Source organism: Physella acuta, unplaced genomic scaffold (assembly GCF_028476545.2).
Source record: "Physella acuta isolate Inbredline_101_S28 unplaced genomic scaffold, ASM2847654v3 ptg000211l, whole genome shotgun sequence".
Taxonomy (NCBI): Eukaryota; Metazoa; Mollusca; class Gastropoda; family Physidae; genus Physella; species Physella acuta.
Window position 1 is genome coordinate 427,315 of NW_026731730.1, and position 22,279 is coordinate 449,593.

Here is a 22,279-nt window from a genome sequence, read left to right on the forward strand (position 1 = left end):
TAAATGCTTCTTTGGTCCATTTTACAACTGCAGGCTTTAGAAAGTCACCCTCACTACCGTCTTTAAAAAAAATAGGTCACCCATTTTTTTAATGTAGATAGAGTGAAGAGAGTGAAGTGTTACAAGTGCTAAATATATAGACTACTATTGCAGCAATGAATAGTATTTATTGTTGTGAACATTTTATGAACAACCTAATCTTTCTTGTACAGCCGAAGTCTAAAATAATTATTTTTTATTAGAGGGTGAACCTAGTGTGAAAATAAAACTTGAAACTTAAAATTAAAATGACAGTAAACATGCATTTATAGTTTGAGTCTAAACTAACCCAAAACCAAAATCTGACTACATAATCTCTCGCGAGACTCAATGATTTGGTGACGGGCAAAGCTAGTGGGCTAAGTAGGTGTAGAAGATGAGAGGGGGGGGGGGGCACAATTTTTACATTAAAATGTTTACAAATAGAACTTTTAAAATATGCAAAAGTTTATAATTCTTTATTTTTTAATGTGTTTGATTTTTTAAACAAGTTAATTAAAAAGTCTAGAGACATTTAAGTGCAATTTCCTTATGTTATCTAAAAATAACTCTGTCGTAGCGTAAATCAAGAGCAGGGTTAGTAAAACCATTGGTTAAAATACATGTTTTATTTACAATACAGTTACATGACTAAAAACCATTGCGCGCCTAGCTACTGAACGTGATGACGCAGCCATTGAACGTGATGGCGCAGCTATTGAACGTGATGACGCGTGTGGTGTGGTTGGATAAAATGCCTACTAATTCGGTCCAAATTTTAATTAATTCAAAAAAAATTTTGTGACCGAACGAAAGGATATTTTTGAAAACTTTCTTCGGCAATATTGTTCTAAATTATGGCAGGATTCGATTGGTACATCTTTCAAGTCGCTAAGTGGTCTGGTTGCCGAGATATGGGCAAAAAATTGCATTTTTCGAGTTTTTTTGGCTTTTCCGGGAAATCCATGAAAGAAACCCAGAATTTTTTTGACCTATGCTCATCCTGGTAACTTGCTTAACATATTTGCTTTTGGAACTAGTCCTCGATATTGCTTCGTTGAGGAGGAGATACGACTTAAAGCTGCGGACACACATCCATCCATTCCCAGAAAAGACGAGTTAACCCTTTCAGGACCACAAGGATTACAGGCATAATTTCAAATATCTGTGCACATATTTAGTAGTAAAATGACACGTAGATTTCAAAAAAGTTAACGGTTTTCCTCTATCTTAAATAGTTTTTGAGATACAGCATGGGACATATGTGTCCCTACGGTCCTCAAAGGAAAATTATCGAAAATAGGTTACGTTGTGAGTTATGTCAATATGTTTATTCTAAAAGTGATCTAACGTGTGTTAGTTGTTCTGGTACATTAGAAATTGAAAATATCAGTATTGAGAACACATTTACGTCCTTTATGAGTGTATAGTCATCTATGAATGGAGCTTATGGAAGCAGTTATGTGATGTTATATAAAATACACGAACATGGCAGATATAATACATATTGTCCGCTTGGTTCTCAATCGTTTCTGTTACACATTGTGCATAACTCCTGCGTTTCTCTATCTTTGAATTATCAACTTCTGGTGGGGGTTGAAGTGAAATTCTTGCCTCTACGAACAAGTCTTGAGGTGATATCTCTTTGATGTAATCCCTATATCTGAGCTCTCGCTATCATTTGCCTATATTCAAGCTTGGTTTTGCCTTGTAGCCAGCGTTGAATTCTTGTCAAATATAGGTATCAATGGCTTTTTGAATCCAAATCATTATCGTGAAAACAAATTATCAATGTATGAAACATGGATTTAATAGCCTAAAATCATTAGGATCTTCATTTCAATCAACATCTATTGTCAATTTCCTATAACCATAGTCAATTACTTTTATTGGAAACTGTGTTTTCAAAAGCCTCTAGTTGAAAATAATATCTTGCTCCATTCTCCTTTTTCAATTATCACAAAAACGTTTGGTTTCTAGTTCTATTGATGATAATGATATGTGTCAGCTTCGGGTCTAGGACATTACCACCCCGTCCAATTCCCCTTTCCCCCCCCCCCCCCCACCGATGCTGAAGACACCTGATCTTAACCCCAAACTCCAAGCCTGGTTACCCCAAACTCCAAGCCTATAGCTAACCCTAACAAAAGCCCTAACTCCAACTCTAAATCAACATTTAACTCTAAAACTAGCCCTAACCCTAATCAAACCCTAGTCCTAACTTATCCATAACTGGACGATGGGTACTTGCTCGGAGGTGGTAATTTCGGGTGGGGGGTGTCGGAGGGGTAATTGTTACTATTAACGCTCCCTTTGAGGGGAAAACTCTAGTGTACATCGTATATTTTTTGTGCGCGGTGTTCTAAAAATCTCATACAAGGTAACATGTATTTACAAAATGACAGCGCGGCATGTTCACAAATACTGCGCGGACCTTGCATATTTGACGGAATATTAGTCACTATAGCATGTGAGATTGACGGTGTATGCAATGTATGCAAAGCAGATTGACTAGAATAAGGTGTAGGCCTTATTGTAGTAGTGACAATCTGCTCTGGGACTTGAACAAGTCGTTTGATTATAGCTTCTACACTTACTTTGTCATCATATTTCTACAGAAAATGCACATCTTTTTCATAAAGAAGCAAGTTGTTTTCATCGTCCTTATTGTAAATAAACTGTATTTGCATAGCATTTTGTTCAGTTATAGTAAATAAAAGCTTTGCAACTATTTGTATTCTAATGCCAAAACTCATGCTTAGCAACATTGTAAAAAAGTTAGCTCCCTTCCGGACCGTAGGGACATATATGTCCCAAGCACAAAAAATTGCTTTTTAAGAAAAACAAGCAAAGCTATTAGGAAAAACAAATGTAAATATAATACCTAAATAGTAAACCTTTGAAAAACCGCCAGTAATTTATTTCTGTTACAGTTAGTATTTTTTATATAAAAATGCAAACTGTAGCTTTGCGAGTGGTCTAAAAATGCAAAGTTCCCATAATTATGACAACAAAACTATCTCATATATACTGAAAGCAACTTTATTTATATTAAGTCTATCATGTAATAAATGTTTTAAAGCAAATTCAACAACTCTATGTTATTCCAATTTCATTTGGTGATAATTTGAAAATTTGGGACACCGGTGTCCCTTGGTCCTGAAAGGGTTAATAAACGCAATTCTCCAGAATGGAAATTGCGCTAAAAATATTCTATATATTCGCCATAACCGTTATTTTATTAAACTTTAGTAAAAGAGTTATTTTTACTTTCTCGTATATACGAAGTATAGAGAAAGTCTTGTAATCGTGCAAAAAAAAATAGAGATTTTTGCAAATCTCGACGTTTTACACCTCCCTGATACGGAAAAAAATAATTTTGCAATCTTGTCCGTATATCTGTGTGTATGTGTGTGTCTGTGTGTAAACACGATTACTTGAGTACCGTTACAGCTAGGTTGATGAAATTTCATATATAAGTATTTCATCAAAATCGTAGATCCGTATCAACTTTTGAACTATTTCCGATAACCGGAAGTGGTACTTTTTACTTTAAATTTTTCAAAAGCCTATAACTTGAGTACTATTTCAGGTAGATAAATGAAATTTCACATGTAAGTAAAAAATCTAATTTTCTACCTTCTGTCAAATTTTGAGTAATTTCCGTTGACCGGAAGTACTAATTTCCGATTTCTCAAAAACTAATGTAAATTTATAAAATATTAATAATATTCCGCACTATTATGCACATTTTATTTGGCGTTCACGGGTGTGCAATTCTTTTTTCTACGAGATTTTATTCTATTTTTAAAAAAGTGTAAGTATTTAAAATGGATTAAAATTCATGTCTATATCCCGAGTTCCCATCCCCTGTTTTTTTTATAAGAATATTCGAGAAAGTTTAGGGGAGATCACTCCCGGTTTATTTCTTTTACCTGGTCAATGATCTCCTGCTTCTGTAGTTTCTAAAAGTTTGACTTCAGTTTATCTCAGATGCTTTTTTCAGGCATCTCCTCTGTGGCCTTTACTGTTGTTATGATCATTTCCTGTTCGTGACCAAGACAGAGATGAAGTAGAGTTCAACTGCTTCTGAGACCTCGACATTTGAAGGAATTGTGTGGTCAGCCTCCTTTGATTCCCTATCGCGAGTTAGGTACTCATCAGAGCTAGGTAATGACAAAATAATATTTGATTAACAAACATAGCATTAACACTGACTAATCAAGCTCCAGAATTTGGTGGCTTTAGACAGTCGGGTGTTGGGGGGGTCACAATTTTATCATAAAATGTTTCTAAAGCTAAAGCTTTTTAATCGGTTTATCGTTGTTTATATATCTACTAAATTCCCGTAACCGTGATATCTAAAACACTCTGGCGCACTACGAGTTACCTTTCTTTCATCCTATCAATGTTTCTCTTGTCTTGAATTCAGTGCGGTTTAGCGTTTTAAGTTTTCACAAGTTTGTTTCACAAAAACGTTCCATCAGTATATTTCAGCATTAAAAGAAACACTTAGGTTTATTTTGTATACATGTGAAATACCCAAAGCTGTGGTCGGTATTATAAACACGAAAAGGTTGGTAAAGTGTTTTATTTAGACTTAAAATTTAAAATAAAGTCAGGTATCCATGCATAAGATCTTAGAAGTACAATTTAAATTATGTTTACCTACTGAAAAAGTATTCAAATTGTCGTGTTCCCCAGGAAATAGAGCAATTTACCACTTCCGGTGATCGGAAATCGTACAAAATTTGTAAGAAATCTTTGAATACAATCTAATACTTATGTTTAAAATCGTGTCTACCTTGCTTTAATGGTATACAAGTTATCAGTTTTTGTAAGACCGGAAATAGAGTACATATCACTTATCACAGGTTACCGGAAGTCGCTAAAAATTGAAATGAAGCTACAAATGTGTTGTAATATGAAACTGTGTCAACATCATTTAAAAGGTTCTCAAGTTATCGATTTTACAGACACACAGACGGACAGGGTGGCAAAACTACATTTTTTCCGGCTCCGGAAGCAGTGTTTCTTCCAGACTTTTTCTCCGGGGATGCACTTGAAATTTTCGGGGGGGAGGGGGCGGACAACAATTTCCTGGGGGGGGGGGGGACGGACACTGTCAAAAGTATATATTTTTTATATAAATTTCATTTCGTTCGGGGGAGGTAGGCGGTAGACTTTCATCGGGTGCCCCCCCCCCCCCCCGAAGAGATGCCTGGAAGAAACTCTTTCCGGAAGGTTAAGGGTCGTCAAAATTTGTCAAAATCTCCACTTAGCCTTTTACGGGATTATATTCCGTATACCATACGGAATTTTTCAGCACTTGCTTTTCATAGCTTGCTAATCATAGCAGTTGTTTTATCTCAAATAAACTCCTGTGAAATCAAGGCAACAGTAGTTTACGTCAACAATAAATTGTTGTAGTGTAGTTCAGTGGTTAGCTGTCTAGCGACTATATATAACGATAACATTGTGGGGGGGGGGGGGGGAATGTCGATTTAACTTTTATTTTACTTGCTTTAAAATATCTAAAGTACCAGAAAAAAAATTTTGAGTGGCAACCTACATGCTTAATACAAATTTAATAAAATCGACTTTTTATGACGTAAAATATTCCCCTCCAGTTTAGCTATCGCTGTGTACAGCACAGCAAATCATCCCGAATATCTTAAGTCAACATGGCCAGTGATAACTAATTGTATACCATTGGCCCCATCAGACATGCAATGGTCGCGACGTCAACAGTTTCTGTGTTACATGCCCCAAACGACTTCAGTTCGACACATTCAGCGTGTTAAGTCACAGTTAAGTGTTCAGGTAAGTTAAGGTTTCAAATTTCTCAATTTTTTATAACTTTAAAATGTTTTTATATATGTTTTTAACAGATAATCATTTAACACGTAAATATTCCTTCATATGGGCAATCTACATTTTGTTAACGGCTTGCGTCTTTGCATTTGCATTTTTGTTTACGTTTGTGTTTGCTTTTGCGTTTATGTTTGCATTACGTTTGCGTTTGTTTTTGTGTTTGTGATTTGGCTTTGGTTGGTTGGAAATTGAATTGGAAAAGTAATATATTTCCTAAACCCAGGTTATGCCGGGTATATGCTGCTTAATAAACACACAATACAAGGTCCTGTACAGATAGGTTTTTCATAAAGGCCAGTGCATGGCCTGGCCTGGACGGCTAGCATTATTTAAACATTATATTTTTAAATATGTTATTTATACTAATAATATAATATTTACATGTATTATTCTATTCTTTAATGTAATTATACGATTTCATATACATTTAGTGATATTATAAATACAGAAAATATACAACGTATGTAAAAAAAATGAGATGGTAACACTACTTCGCGGTTTTTCATTTATCGTGGTTATTAGGGACCAGAACCGGCCGTGATAAGAGAGGGATAAAAAAATTATGTTTTTCGCTAATAACAAGATTAGTTAGTTTGCTCCTACTATTCCAGGTCACGTGTCTGTTTGTTGATTTACCCGAGCCATGTCACAGCCAGCAAACATAGACAACGCAAACTGACACAAGCAACTGACAACCAACTGACAACACCAACTGACACCACCAACTGACACCACCAACTGACACCATCAAATGACACCATCAACTGACACCACCAACTGACACCATCAACTGACACCATCAACTGACACCACCAACTGACACCATCAACTGACACCATCAACTGACACCATCAACTGACACCACCAACCGACACCACCAACTTCTACAACCCACCAACGAAAAGTATGGCATCGAGTGCCGCCCACACGACCATAAGACGAGCCAGACCAGAGGACTACGAGGCCGTGGTTGCCATAGGTGACGTGTACAAGGGGAGGGACTACCTGTCACACTACTACCACAGTTTTCTAAACGACCCGGATGTTTATGCCGTGGTGGCAGAGGTCAACGGTCACGTGGTACGTCACTGTTTATTTGTGTATTCTGTTTTGAGTGAGAACTGACCCGCCTGGACGTCGGACGGTGGGCCGCCGGGAAATATATTCCGGTGTGCCACTAGGACACATATCCCAGTGGGCCGCAACGAAATATATTCCGGTGGGCCACTAGGGCACATATCCCGCTGGGCTACTTGGAAAAAAATACTTGTGGGCCGACAGAAACGATTATCAAAAAATCTTTTGAAACTAAATATTAACGCATGTATAGACCATCTGCGTTAATTTAGTGTATACACTAAAATGAAAAAACAGTTTTTCTTCAAATGTGTATTAATGCGCCACTATTTGAAAACTAAGAAAAGCGTAGGTTGCGTATTACATGTTATGAATTGTATTCAATACATAATATAGCAGCTCACGCTTTTCATTATACTTAATCTAAAAATTGTGTATTGCTATTGGTATTATAAAAGTATTTCAAAATGTATCTTTTAAAATATTTTTATTTTTTTATTATAATCTAATCGCATTTGGAAAAAGAACGCACTGAATTCTTTGTAAAAACGCTAAAAACTAGATACTTTATTTATATATTTTTTTTTTCTTATTATATCAAATTGCATTGTCATCGAATTTCGAACTTTCTCAACTTTGGATAAAATATGTTGGGTATGAGTGGTCGACGTTTTGCTCGCAAGTTTTGACGCTTTACGAAGCCAAAAGCAGGAGGAAACAAGTTCAATAAAGGCTGTAAAAATATATCGATCTATATGTATATGTTCATTTTGTTTCAGGTTGGTTTCAACATGCTTCAGCTATTGGATGGAGGAGAAACCTTAATCAAACGTGCCGGGAGAGTCCACTCGTCTTACAGGGGTGGCGGGATATTCCATTTAATGTCAAATGAATTGGAACACGCTGGGAGATTCTTTTTCAAAGATGCGAAGTGCTTGGTACGGTCAACCATAGTTCCAGGGGAACAACCAGAATATACGGAAGTTTTCCGTAAGGTAACTTTAGATACCGGATAATATTTTGATAAATGACATCGTGGCCGAGTGGAGAGTATAATTGACCCCCACAGTTGAGGGTCCGGAACCACTGATGTCACTGTAAACGTTTTTTTTGTTTATTTTTATTTTTCCCCCTAACTAATCCCCGGTGAGTCATCCCATAGTACGCCCACTGTTACCAACAGACATTCCCCCCCCCCCCCCCCCGAGATGGGGTGAGGGTGGTAGGTCGTGAATGGCGGCTCTATTTAAACTTTCTGACCTTTCTGAGTGGGGGCGGATTTATAATTTCGAGGGGAGGGGGGGGTGACGTTTTAATTTATATAATTTAATTTTTTTAGTTTCATTTCCGGGAAGGGGGGATAGTTTTGCTTCACGGGGGAGAGGTACCAGAAAGAATCTGTACACCACAGGTACAGAAGGTAAAACAGACAATCCAAACTTAGCAAGCCAATGCAACTAATCTAAGGTATGCTGATATAATGCAGTATAAGGTAATCGACTTAAACAAACAAATCCTAGTTGACCAATGCAAGGTACACAGCCCGGATAAATCCATGTCATGTAAACAAAGGAAATCCCCACTGTGCTAACTAAAGTAAACGTTGATATCTAGACAAGTGCCCAAGGGGAGAAAGACAAAGCCAAACACACACATACACACACACATATATATATATATATATATATATATATATATATATATATATATAGGCCCATATTATGAAAATAAATATATTATAATGTATTCAATGTAGATTATATAATAGTATTTATAAAATGAAATAACAGGTGGAAGTATATGGTAATATACTGATTCATATCTCTAAGGAAATAGCAATTGCAAATTGCTAAGGGGTCGTCCATAAATGACGTCACGCTTTTTTTGACGATTTTTACCTCCCCCCTCCCCTCCGTCACACGTCGTCACAAAAAGCCAGACCCCCCCCCCTAAAGTGATGTCACACCTCAGCCTACAATCCCCCTCAAAACTGCTGTTGAATTTTTCCTAAAATATCGATATTTTTCTAAAATGTTGTCTGAACTCAGTCAAAATAGAACATTTTAATCAATTCCTATTACAGTTTATTAAAACAGTTATTTAAAACGCGAAATAACGTCTAAAATTCGTTAGTAACATTGCTTTTTTAATTTTATAATGCAAAAGTGTGCCGTCGCACCATCTGACCCCCTCCCCCCTCATCACACACCGTCACAAAATTACGGACCTCCCTCCCCCTTACGAGTGTGACGTCATTTTTCGACGACCCCGAATCGGTCTTGAAACTGACCGCATGATTTCCACGTGTGTCCCCGTAAACTTTACTTTTATTATCACATTTTTTAAATGTCCACATTTCTTTAGCCTTTCTGAATGATTATTTGCTGTATTGCAGCCATTATACACCTTCTATTACAACCCGCAAGACTTCCCAGAATCCTTCACTCAAGGCTCAACAGTCGTCCATCAGATGAACTACCTTCAGGTCAAGCAACTTTTCACCCAGGGCGACGCGCTAGCTACGCTGGTACCTACGAAACGACTTTTCAATTACTTTGTACCTTACAAGTGTATTGAGGCGAACATTCCTCACATACTTGGGAAAGGGAGAAAAGTATTCGCCACGGTTCAAAGGTCAACACAGTGCACATACCCATGCTTCACGCAAAACTTCTACAGGAATATAAACATGGTCTCATTTTCTCTGCACTTTCCTGGGACCCACGGTCTACTATATAACATTGACCTTTATGCTATTGACAACGTCAGTGAGGAAACCATCCGAGCGCATATAAAACAGCACATCCATGAAGTCAGTCAGTTGTCGCAGGATAAAGGGATTCTGATGGTGTCCTTTGGTCTGAACATAGACGAGAAAGTGGTCAGGTCTGGTCTGGAAGCTGCTGGTGTAGTAACAACGCTGGATGGGCAGTTGTGGAAGATACTGTACGAGAAACAGCTGGTCAACGACACGTCTGATATTGCGAACTAAAACAGTTTGTTTTAATTGGAAGTATAGCCTGGTGTTAACAAATCTCTAAAGATAACGGTGAAAACGGTGTGATAGTAGATTGTAATAAACAAAATCAAAAGAATTCATTTAACTTAAAATCTCAATTTTGATAGTGATACACGTTTGTCTTTTAACTTCGCTTTATGTTATTTACATCTATTAGTATACATATCAATTGCTTTATTTTTAAAAAATAGTAAATAATGGCTTCGCGATTTTTGGGCTTGTAAGTCTTGGTCTCTCTCGCTTAGGGAGAGATATACATTTTTTAACCTAAATTAATTGTTTTCAATCGTCGCTTATAGTAGAGTGATCGCTGGGCCTATGCTATTAATATTAATATAGTAACTAATGGATGGAGTGGCCTAGCGGTAGAGATCTGCACTGCTTGCCCGTTAAGCTCGAGTCCGAAACCCGGATAAGTCTAAGTCGGTAGACCGTCACTGAATCCACACAGCTCTGATGGGTGCCTAACTCACATTAGGGAAAGTGCTGACCACACTATACCTGCATATGGCGAGGTGAACTCGACTTCAATCGCCCCATAGACCGTCAGGTTTGTAAATGGAACTATAATGTTGTAACTACTTCTAGGACTAATAGTCATGATTCGAACAAATAATAAAAACTAACTGTATGCTTCTTTAATAAAAAAAAAATCACAACTTAACATAGGCTATATTTTACTGTAAAATCGCCTGTATATTGTAATCTATTATTGTTTAAATAGCTTAACAATAGCGGTAGTAACTTTTTTTATCGATTTAATAAAAAAATTATTCACATTTGGTTTGAAAAATACTAGCTGGGAAGTACGAGATGGAGAAGTTAGCGACATACTTACAAGCCCTATTATGAGACTAAAATTCGTTTAAGGCGGTTTTTTTTTTTTTTTTTTTTTTTTTTTTTTTTTAAATTGTAGTTCATTATATTAAGTCTTACCAAAAGAGCTTAATCAGCGGAAAGAAACATAACATTAAGCTCAGACGCCCATAAATTTAACGCAGGATTAAGGTACGTAATTATCTTATATAATTATCTAATAGTATTAACCAAGTGAGCTACCTTACCGCGAAGAGAATTAACTAATAATTAATCATCAAGAGGTATTACATGTAAAATTTACATAGCGCTTAGCTATGTTGGAAATCCTACCCAGGTTTAATGGAGCATTTAAGACGAATATTCAGAGTTAATCCAAGTGATGTTAGGATTTTATATCATTAAACCAAATGTAAGCCCTGCTAGGGGGGGGGGATACCTTAAAATCTATCTTACCCTTCCCTAGGCTTATCTACTACTACTGTCCGGTCAGTGCAAGCCCGGCTAAACCCAGGCTGGTTAATAACCTAACCTTAGTCTAAATTAAAAACAAAAAAACTTTAACAATAATATAAAATTTATTTCACAAAATAATAAATATGGAACCAAAAGTTATTATAAAAAAACTAGAATCTAGATCTAGACAAAATAAAACACTCAAGACATACAAAACAAACAGAACTCAACGAAACAAAACACCCAATTTCGGACCACCGTCCATACACCACATAAACGTGACACAGAAACTCTTCAACACACAGGCCTCGACATTCCAGCAGAATGTCCCTCCATGTCGACACACCACATTCACGAACAAAGAAACCAATACTACGAACAAAGAAACCAATGCTACGCACAAGAAAATAGTCCCTAATACAATAATAAGTAACATCCAGGACATAAAGCAAAGTGGAGCAACAATCCAAAACAAAGTTTGCATAAATAATAACATTAAAATATAAACAAGACACAATAACCAGGCTACAAACCATTGTAAAATCGAAATCATATCAGCGCCATAATAGCGGACTACTTAACTAAAAACCACAACAATCCTCAAAGGAACATAAAAAGCGACATTCGCCTTCTTAGTTACAAATAATTATAATAACAGACAAACACACTCCAGCCGCTCACATACACGCCCCTTAAAGCTTGCGGTCACCGCAAGCCAAATAACTTGAAAAAAATCAGCCCACAGGGCACAATCATAATTTTACAAAAACAAAAACTTTGCAAAAAAATCAGACGATGTGGCTGTAGCAGCCGGCGGTACAACTTTGACCGGCCTTGGGGAGGGCGGTTGAGCCTTGGGAGGCACATATCTCCTAATCTGTGTGCTCGTCACCCGGCGGGTGCCAGAAGGGCCATCTTTCTTTTTAATGGCGTAACACCCGCCGGTGATCGGAGGTAATTCGACCACGACATAAACCGTCGGGCCGTCCAGGTCTGCTATTTTGCGTCTGCCAAGTGGGGGTTGTCTCAGAAGGACCAGGTCGCCTATGGCCAGTTCAGCTACAGGTGCCTTTTTGACCTGTTTGTCCTTCTTGCTTGACTCTGTCTGGGGGCATGCCCCAGCACCACCACCCGGTGCCTTAATTAAGGATGGGTTAGGTGGAACCATTGCCTCTAGTTCCTCAGATTGGTCCACCTTTACACTGGTTATGCTGGCGCGTAGGCAGGATGTTGGGCCTGATACCACTGACGGATCTGGGTGAAAAGGTTGGTCTAATGGCTGTACCACCTTGTCGTCCTTCATTCTGGGGTCTCCTTCCGTCGCCTGAATGGTTGGTACACTCTTGGCAGGCACCAGAGTCCTTTCGCGGGGGCGGAGGACCTTGTCCCCTCGCCATACCTTCGGTGTCACTTGATTCCCTTTGGGCACATATTTCTTGGCCATATGGTAATGACGGGCGAGGTGACCCCTCTGGTGACAGTTATAGCAGCCCTTTGATTGGACCTCCGTGCGCTTGCGAGGTGCTTGGCGCACATTGGACAATTTGGTGCCCCGCGTAAAGTGCTTCAGCAGAGCAGCAAGCTGCTCTGTGAGCCTGTTGACTTTGTCCTCCAGCTTGGACCTGAACGAACATTTTCCAATTGGCCTGGCATCTATTGCTGCCACGTAGGCAGGTTCAGCAAGAGGGTCCTCGTCTCCAGACCATCGAATGGCCGCATCCCGTATGGCCAGGAAGGGGATCTTAGGGTCCCGGAAAATCAGCTCGTGCAGATGGCGTCTGACTGTGGCCTGGCTCAGGTTTTCCACAAACTGGTCTCGAAGAAACCCTGCATCAGTCTGTGGGACCTGCAGGGCACTCTGCCTCGTAACCAGGGTCTTGAAGGCCCTGTGCAGTCGGTGCGAGTAGGCCCTCACCGACTCGTGTTGGCCCTGTACAACCATCTGAAACTGGGCCATGAGCTGCGGTACTCTCCTCTTCTCGCCGTACACCTCTCTGAGGAGCCTGAGGGTGGCTTCTGGGTCATGCTGCAGGTCATCACCCCTGCAGCTCAGCTCCTCTCTCACCGCTTCCCCCAAGTACTGCCAGAGGAGGTCCTTCCTCTCTTCTACTGAGAGGTCTCCCCTGGCCCTCCAGAGGGACTGGACCTCTTTGATGAACCGGTCCACCTCATAGCCCTGGCTGTCCCCATGAAACTTCCTGATGAGGATCTCCCTGGGTGGAACGATGATGATGGTTGGTGCCACCTCCGCCATCTCGTCCGAATTGGGTGTTTTAAACAACAAACGGTTCCTACACTAAACAAAAACTAAACACATATGGTTCCATAAAGGGCCTATCAAGAAAAAAAAATTATCTAAGCTACACTAGTCCTAGCAAAAAAACAAAAATTTAACTAGACTAAAGCACTGACCCCACTCGTGCTACCAATTTGTAAGCCCTGCTAGGGGGGGATACCTTAAAATCTATCTTACCCTTCCCTAGACTTATCTACTACTACTGTCCGGTCAGTGCAAGCCCGGCTAAACCCAGGCTGGTTAATAACCTAACCTTAGTCTAAATTAAAAACAAAAAAACTTTAACAATAATATAAAATTAATTTCACAAAATAATAAATATGGAACCAAAAGTTATTATAAAAAAACTAGAATCTAGATCTAGACAAAATAAAACACTCAAGACATACAAAACAAACAGAACTCAACGAAACAAAACACCCAATTTCGGACCACCGTCCATACACCACATAAACGTGACACAGAAACTCTTCAACACACAGGCCTCGACATTCCAGCAGAATGTCCCTCCATGTCGACACACCACATTCACGAACAAAGAAACCAATACTACGAACAAAGAAACCAATGCTACGCACAAGAAAATAGTCCCTAATACAATAATAAGTAACATCCAGGACATAAAGCAAAGTGGAGCAACAATCCAAAACAAAGTTTGCATAAATAATAACATTAAAATATAAACAAGACACAATAACCAGGCTACAAACCATTGTAAAATCGAAATCATATCAGCGCCATAATAGCGGACTACTTAACTAAAAACCACAACAATCCTCAAAGGAACATAAAAAGCGACATTCGCCTTCTTAGTTACAAATAATTATAATAACAGACAAACACACTCCAGCCGCTCACACAAAGATGAGAACTAAATCTACCAGAAAACTACTTTCAAAACAAGGTCGCCATTCACTAGCAATTATTTTCTTCTAATTAGATAAGCAAGCATTTGGGCCACACCAGCTGCCATCAAAGCTATGCATGGGGCTGAAACATGCAACAAGAGCGTGCAATGGGCACCGGCCGTAACTAGGGCGGCAGGGGAGCTAATCCTTTGTGCGAGTATCAGTAACAGGTGGTAAGAAAACCAAGCAAAAATGTGGCGCTCTTTGTAATGTGGCGTTGAAGAGTGGGGCGTTGATGTAAGATGGGAGTGGGGGTGTTGGTGCAGATTAAAGTTAGTTTATTGTGTTTAGTTGGAGATTATCTAAAAAAGTATATATATATATATATATATATATATATATATATATATATATATATATATATATATATATATATATATATATATATATATATATATATATACATATATATATATATGTGTGTGTGTGTGTGTGTGTCTGTCTGTCTGTCTGTCTGTCTGTCTGTCTGTCTGTCTGTCTGTCTCTGTGTGTGTGTGTCTTATGCATTACTACATATTTCATCCGATCGCCATAAACTTGGGAAGTTGTTGAGAATAATCATGGGGAGGTTTCTGCGAAAACAAAATTTCGAACTCGAAGGGGTGGCGTCCCAACAGGGCGCAATTCGATTTTCTCTATATACGGTATATAAAAATGAAAGCCTATTACGGTTTGACACCGTTCATCCAATCGCCATGCAACTTTGAGGAGTTGATGAGAATACTCCCGAAAAGGTTTCTGTGAAAAAAAAGTTAAAATTTCTTATGGGCGGCGCACAGGAGGGTGCAATTTTTGTCAAATTTTGCCCAGAGTTCCAGAGCGGCTATCTTAGCCCTTGGCATCCGTTAATTGGGTGTCATACATAGCGTGTAAGTGGTTCTACAATATTCAGCGTTAAAACTTCAACAGGCGAAACCGCCTGCGCACCGGCTATTGCATGATCCGAAGCGTCCTGGGCTCCTTTGTGAGCACAGTGGCGCATACGTTCGTGCTATAAAGCCTACGTTCGACATTGCGATAGACTATGCATAAGATGGGTTGAATCGTTCATTAAACATAATCAGGCGCGTCCGCCAGCACACCGACAAGTTGCGATTTTGCGCCCTGTACTATTCTGTAAGCACTATAGCGTCTACGTTAGTTTTAAGGAGCACCCTAAAATATTGGCACGGTGGCACACGACATTCGATGATTAAACCGAGCCAGATGTCGTACACGGCGCCCCCACGTTAGTGTAATTAGGGACTCCTGAGAGCGCCCTGCTACGTCCCTGACTACCGTATCAAAACAAAATACAGATCTCAACTTCTAACTGTGGACATCACGATCCGCCTCTGCCTAAATATACATGCAAAAGGTAAGCCCAGCTCAACGGTTGCAATATAAAAACCCTGTTACTCTAGTCAATGTTAGGAACATTTACCTGTATGGTTATAGGTTGCCTCATTTCTGCTGTCAATCTTGTATTGTTTAATAAAGTAATTGGTCTTTTTCTCTTACATAGGTAAGTTAAAAGGGTTTTTCTATAAAGGAATATATCTATTAATTAATGATCGTCTTTAAATAAAAATGTGTATAACATTTGGGGACAAAACAGAGTATTTTCTCTACGTAAATACGTATTTTACATTCCTACACATAGTGTCGATGCTCTGATCTAGCGAAACAGAAAAACAAAAACCAAATTAACAATGTTTTAAAATAATAATATACACATTATACTTTTAGTTATATATATATATATATATATATATATATATATATATATATATATATATATATATATATATATATATATATATATATATATATTAATAGTAATAGTAATATCTAAACAGCCGTGTGGAATTTTAGCAAAAATAAATGTTGATATTATTTAATTGACATTTATTTCGTTTATAGAATTTTAAAAACTAGCAACATAAAGAGAACAAAGATTATTTAAATTTATAATGCAATGATTTTTAAATACAAAACAAAGATTTTATATTTTTTTATTTATGTGTATGTGTATCACTTTTAATTGATAAGGAATTTTTAAAAATTCTTAGCTTTTCACCTTGACTATTTGAGTTTCGTAATTTTGTTTCTCCAGGAGCACTATGTCACGTAACCAAGAGCGGGCTGTTTTGAGAAGGGCAACTTTAGAAGACTATGCAGATGTAGTTGCCATGGGTGATGTCTACAACGGGAGGGATTATCTGCCTCACTTCTACCACAGTTTTCTCAGCGACCCTAACGTATATGCAATAGTGGCAGAGGTTAAAGGTCGCGTGGTACGAACCCAGACATCATTAGTTTAAATTATATACTAAAATAAAATAAAAACAGCCCGTGTACCTTTTTGGCATAAACTGTCTACGAAGCAGGTGAAGTAGAGTTATTCAGTTGCTGTAGCTGTGGCGCGATGTAGAACGCGACTTTCACCTGTCATCCCATCAGCTGTGTGCAAGCTAGAGGAGGGTATTGAGGGCTCCCCGTCTGGAGCCAAGGTTTACCAAAGTTACGTGGACAAATTGGCCCTTCTGACTCGATCCCAAACCCACCACATCCAGCAATAGAACTGAATTACCATCGGGATTCGCCCCATTACATCATTCTTTGTTAAGAACAATAAATCATGATTTAACTATCTATAATACCCCTACCGTCAAGCCGATTACTGGATTGTTTGTTACGAGATTACCCTGCGTTCAGTGGGGTGGAGGATAATCCTGGTGAGAACAGAAGAACAGAAGCGACCAGTACAAAAAACCTGATAGCATTTTCTCTTCGAAGAGATTACGGTTTTCATTTTAATTAACTTATTAAACTTATAATATACAAGATGTCTTAAAACATTTTCATTCTATAATTTTTTTAATAACACAATAAACAGGGTGGCACCATGGTTTGAGAACACTCAGAAACAAAACTTTCTGGTATCGAACACCATTTAAGAGGAACACCCCGAGTTACTAGCATTTTCAGAAAGTAACACCTCGAGTTACGAACACCTCAGATATGAACACCCATATGCGGTCTCGAACCGCGATTTTAATAACTGAATATGTAATAGACATGAAAAGTTGATTCCAAATGGTTCCAAATTCTTATTGCCAGAAAGCAAATTTTTTATCTTAAGATGTATATTTTTAACATTTGTGTAATAAGAACAAAATTACTTCCGGTTCCGGCTAGAAATAGTCAAAGAAATGATTACTAGTAATATAATATTAATTTAGCAAACACGTTTTTAAAATTTGGATTAGTATCGTCAGGGTGCTGTGAGAATGAGGATGATATATTATTTAATATCAATACAATACTACGCTATACAGCAAAGATCACTGCATGTGTATTTTTATCATGAACAACAATTGGCGTTTAATTTGTTGCAGGTTGGATTTTACATGCTTCATCTTGTTGATGGCGGGAAAGTTGCAGTCAAGAGGGCTGGGCGAGTTCATTCGTTGTACAGGGGTGGTGGGATATTTCATCAACTTTCGGTAGAACTGGAAGCTATTCAGAAAACATACTTCCCAGAGGTTCAACGTATCCTAAGAGCTACGAACACGCCCATAGTGACATCAGGTTATCGTGAGTGTTTTCGAAAGGTAGAGTTGTTTTGTAATATCTACAAATGTATAGTATGCGGATTAATTAGTACACGGGGAACACTGCCGTCCTCCTCCCTCTCCCCCACCCTCTTAATCAATTTTTAAATTACTTTTATAATATAATCAAACTTTTTAAAATAAGACTTTCGTCTCATCACCCCAACCCCCTAAATACCAGGACGAAGTCACCAATTAATGTGCACTGCAATAAATAATGTATGTGCTTTTGTGTACTATTATCAGGACCAGCGGAGTTTTATATTTGATCCCAAAGATTTTAAAAGTTTTCAAAACGAAGTCGAGTCCTCTGTCTTGCCAATGGCTTACCGGGATATCAAACAGCTGTTCGAGCTTGATGACATCATGAAGAGATTGTTTCCGATGAAAATGCTTATCAACTACTATGTACCGTACAAGTGCAATGAAGTCAATATCCGCCATTTCTTGGGTGAAGGAAAAGAAGTCTTCGCTTCGACTGAGATTGTAAATCAAAATCAACGAGTGAAGAGCTTTGATAAGAAGATGTTGGCTTCGATAAATATGCTTTCGTTCTCATTTCACTTCTATGGAACCCGAGGTCTCTTGTATGTGCTTGATCTATACGCCATAGACTTTATAGGCGAAGTCACCATACGATCCCATATAAGCAGACATGTGCACCGGATCCGGATGTTGTCACAAGAGAAGGGGGTGCTGTTGATAACGTTTGGTCCAAACATTGATGAGGAGATGGTCAGGTCGTGTCTGAGAGACGCAGGCATCGACCAACCTCTACCTGTAAATGATAATTTGATCATCTTGTATGAAAAAAATTGAGTAATAAAGGACTAATGTAAGCAAATGTTGGACGGAAAAAAAAAGAAACCAGCTTCACAGCTGATTAGTTAAAAGCCATTGTTTCGTAGCTGATTAGTTAAACGCCATTGTTTCGTAGCTGATTAGTTAAAGGGCAATATTTCACAGTTCATTAGCTGAACATCATTCATGATAAATAATCCTCCTATTAAATTACGTAAAAAAATGTAAGTTGCGTTTGGTGAATGAAGTCTTATCAAAATATCAATAAACAGATATTTATCTTTATATTTCATATTTCATACGTGTGTGTCTGTATACAAGCTATATGTCATTGCATCGCTACGGTGTATAATACATTCAAAAAATAATCTTTGAAGAAAAAAAAAAGAACAACACGCAAGGTAGGCCTAAAACACAAAACAATTTATCACACAAATGGAATTGATCACACAAAACAAAATACAACACAAAATATGCTCACAACACAAGAAAAAGCAAACATCGCAACACTACTTGTTTCGTAATCCCTTCAAAACAACATTTGTCAAAATGGCAAATTGAATATTAAGACAAGAGAACTATAGTAGGGGACATAATCACTCTATTAATATAGATGTGTATATTGTAATTTTCAAATGCAAATATAGATCAGGTAATGTCTCTAAAAACGACGATAGTAAATGCACCAGCCATATTAATCAAGGGATATATTAAAGCGAATTCGGCAAAATAATGTTGTACGAAATCTACACATTTTTGTTTCGGAAGCATCGAACATATTAAAGTATATAAAATAAACCGGGAGTGATCTCCCCTAAACTTTCTCGAATATTCTAATATAACACTACGGGGGGGTAATAAATTCTGGATTTATAATTGTCCGATTAAAATAAATCCCCTATACTCCGTATGTTATGATGTACTGAGGTGTAAAACGGTGAAAACTGTCCAAATTTCATGTTATTTTTGTGCAAGCTTACAATACTTCCTCTATACTCTGTATACGAGAAAGTAAAAAACGAGTCAAGTGAGATACATTTTTTGAAGTTATGACTATCAAACTTTAAAACTCATAAGTTATTGTAAGCCTAGGCAGGGGTGGACGACAGGTCCAGGTTGACCTCCAGGAATTATGCTGTAATAGTCCTATTAGTGTTTTGATTAAAAAAATGTGTTGATGTTTCTACAGTATACCATTTCCAAGTTAGGCTTAAATGGAAGAAAAACGCACAATTAAAATTTTATTCTGGGGTTCGGGGACCCCTTTTAAAAAATTTCCGGGCCTCTTTGACACCTGCAGTCTAGGTTATAATTTCCCCCTTTCTTCTACTTATTCTATCTCCCTCTTCCCCCCCCCCCCCCCACCCCGCGTTTCATTATGACTATTGAAATTAATTTAATCCACCTGTCAATTTAAGCTACCGCATGACGCATTCAGTGCAATTATTTTAAGAAGCACCTAAGTGTGGTGATTAAGTTCTAACTAGGACACCCGTCAATTCGATTGCCTACTAATCTAATCTAACCATGAAAGATGTAAGACATTGACCCGCGTTTTTAGTAGCATAACCGTTTTTACTCCCCCTCTCCCCAGCCCATACCCAAGATCCTAAATTTAATTAAAATACTAAAATGGGCGAGTTATTTTTCTTCACAGCCCCGCCTTATGATCTTCCACACCTTGCGTTAAAAGGAAAAAATGCAATCATCTTCCATTACTGACAGTAGTTAATGTTCTGCAATTTAATGAAACGCCGCTATAATTGTTCGAGTGGGACCTACAGGAGAAATGAAACAAGTCAGTGATCCCAGCTATCGTAGGATAATTGTTGAATATTAAACTTAACTCGTGAACACGAGAAAACTTAGACATTTTAACGTCGATATTTTGCAAGATTTTAATTTTAACCATTATTTCAATGCTTTATAATAGATCATTGTTAAAATTATCGTATCAATAGTTATAGAAATAGCACGGGGGATTTCATCTCTTTGTCCAGTAAAAACTCTGGGTATATTTGATAATTGGATTATTATAAAATCAATCAAACTTAAGTTCTTGTGTACTTCACATTTGACTATAAAGGTTTCTGATATGTAGTGTCCTAACGTACTGTAATGTCCATTAGATTAACAATGTCTTTATCCAACTCTCAAACGATGAGCACTGTTGAAGGAAAAAACGAACTCACCGAAAACGACTTACATTTTCTGGACATTGTCTCATTAGACCCAGTGAGCGATGATCTGCTTAAAACTGTAACACTCGTTAATTACGCTTTCTTGCTTGGGATCATTAGTGTCACCGGGGTCGTCCTGAATCTCGTCACCATCGCCGTCTTTTTAAAACAGGGGTTTAAGGATCCCATCAACATCCCGCTGGTCGGGTTGGCAGTGGCTGATACAGGAGGGTTGGTGTTTCTGATATGGATGAGCCTGTGCTACAACCCTCTCGTGGTTGACAGCCTAGAGCGGGTGGACCTGGTTGGCATACAGCACATCACAGCCGGCTGGCCTCACATCTGCTTCACGCGGATCACTAGCTGGCTGACCGTCTTCATCTCGTTCGAGAGGTACCTGTGCATCGCTTTCCCGCTCAAAGTCAAGGCTATCCTCACCCCGCGACGCACCGCCATCATCGTCATCGTGATTTTTATCGTGTTAATGTTAACCGTCGTTCCCGTTTACATCGCCATACACATCGACCGTGTGTTCAGCTCTAAACAAAACCGAACACTCTTCACAATCGTCTACATTCAAGATGGCGTCGACTTAGAAAAAATATCCCTGTACTTCAATTCATTTTTACAACTTTCTTCCTTTTTCATTGTCGCTGTGTTGACAACAGGACTTGTTGTAAAAATAACTCAGAAATCAAAATGGCGGAACGCTACGTCGTCAGCTAACCAGAACGAGGCCGTATCCTCAAGGGATAGAAAAGTCGTCAGGATGGTGATATTCATCTCAGGGATATTTATCCTCAGTTTCACCCCAGTTGCAATGAACCAGATCGGCATGTTGGTCGTTGCAGACTATACCGTTGGGGGCAGGTATCAGAACCTGTTCCTGTTCTGTTCGACTTTTGGCTTCAACCTCGAGGCCATCAACTCCAGTGCCAACATCTTCGTCTACCTGAAGATGAGCAGCAAGTTCAAGGAAGTGTTCGTATCCATGTTTTGTAACGTCAAGAAACAATAGCGCTCCCTAAAGTTTGACGGTAGATCTACGCGGTATCTATAATATAACGCTGCTGGTAGAATGTCAGTCCGACATCGCTATAGATTTTAGAACCATAAAAGTAAACATCGAACCATGCAGTGCTTTTAAATTGCATCGCAATGGCTTATTATGACTGATAGAGTAGGGTTCGTTTATATAACGACTTAAATTTATTTTATAGTTGACACTGCTTTTACTC

General features: G+C 38.4%; 2 protein-coding genes across 2 annotated transcripts; both read left to right on the forward strand.

The window, feature by feature from the left end:
* Positions 1–5,797: 5,797 nt before the first annotated feature.
* Positions 5,798–10,039, forward strand: LOC131937509 (histidine N-acetyltransferase-like). The gene is made up of 4 exons (XM_059294995.1): positions 5,798–5,841; positions 6,504–6,972; positions 7,749–7,964; positions 9,365–10,039. Exons 2-4 carry the CDS (start codon positions 6,799–6,801, stop codon positions 9,959–9,961), a joined length of 987 nt encoding a protein of 328 aa, XP_059150978.1. The 5' UTR covers positions 5,798–5,841; positions 6,504–6,798; the 3' UTR covers positions 9,962–10,039.
* Positions 10,040–20,997: 10,958 nt separating this feature from the next.
* On the forward strand, positions 20,998–22,059 carry LOC131937499 (adenosine receptor A1-like). The gene has a single exon (XM_059294982.1). It carries the CDS (start codon positions 20,998–21,000, stop codon positions 22,057–22,059), a length of 1,062 nt encoding a protein of 353 aa, XP_059150965.1.
* Positions 22,060–22,279: the final 220 nt, after the last annotated feature.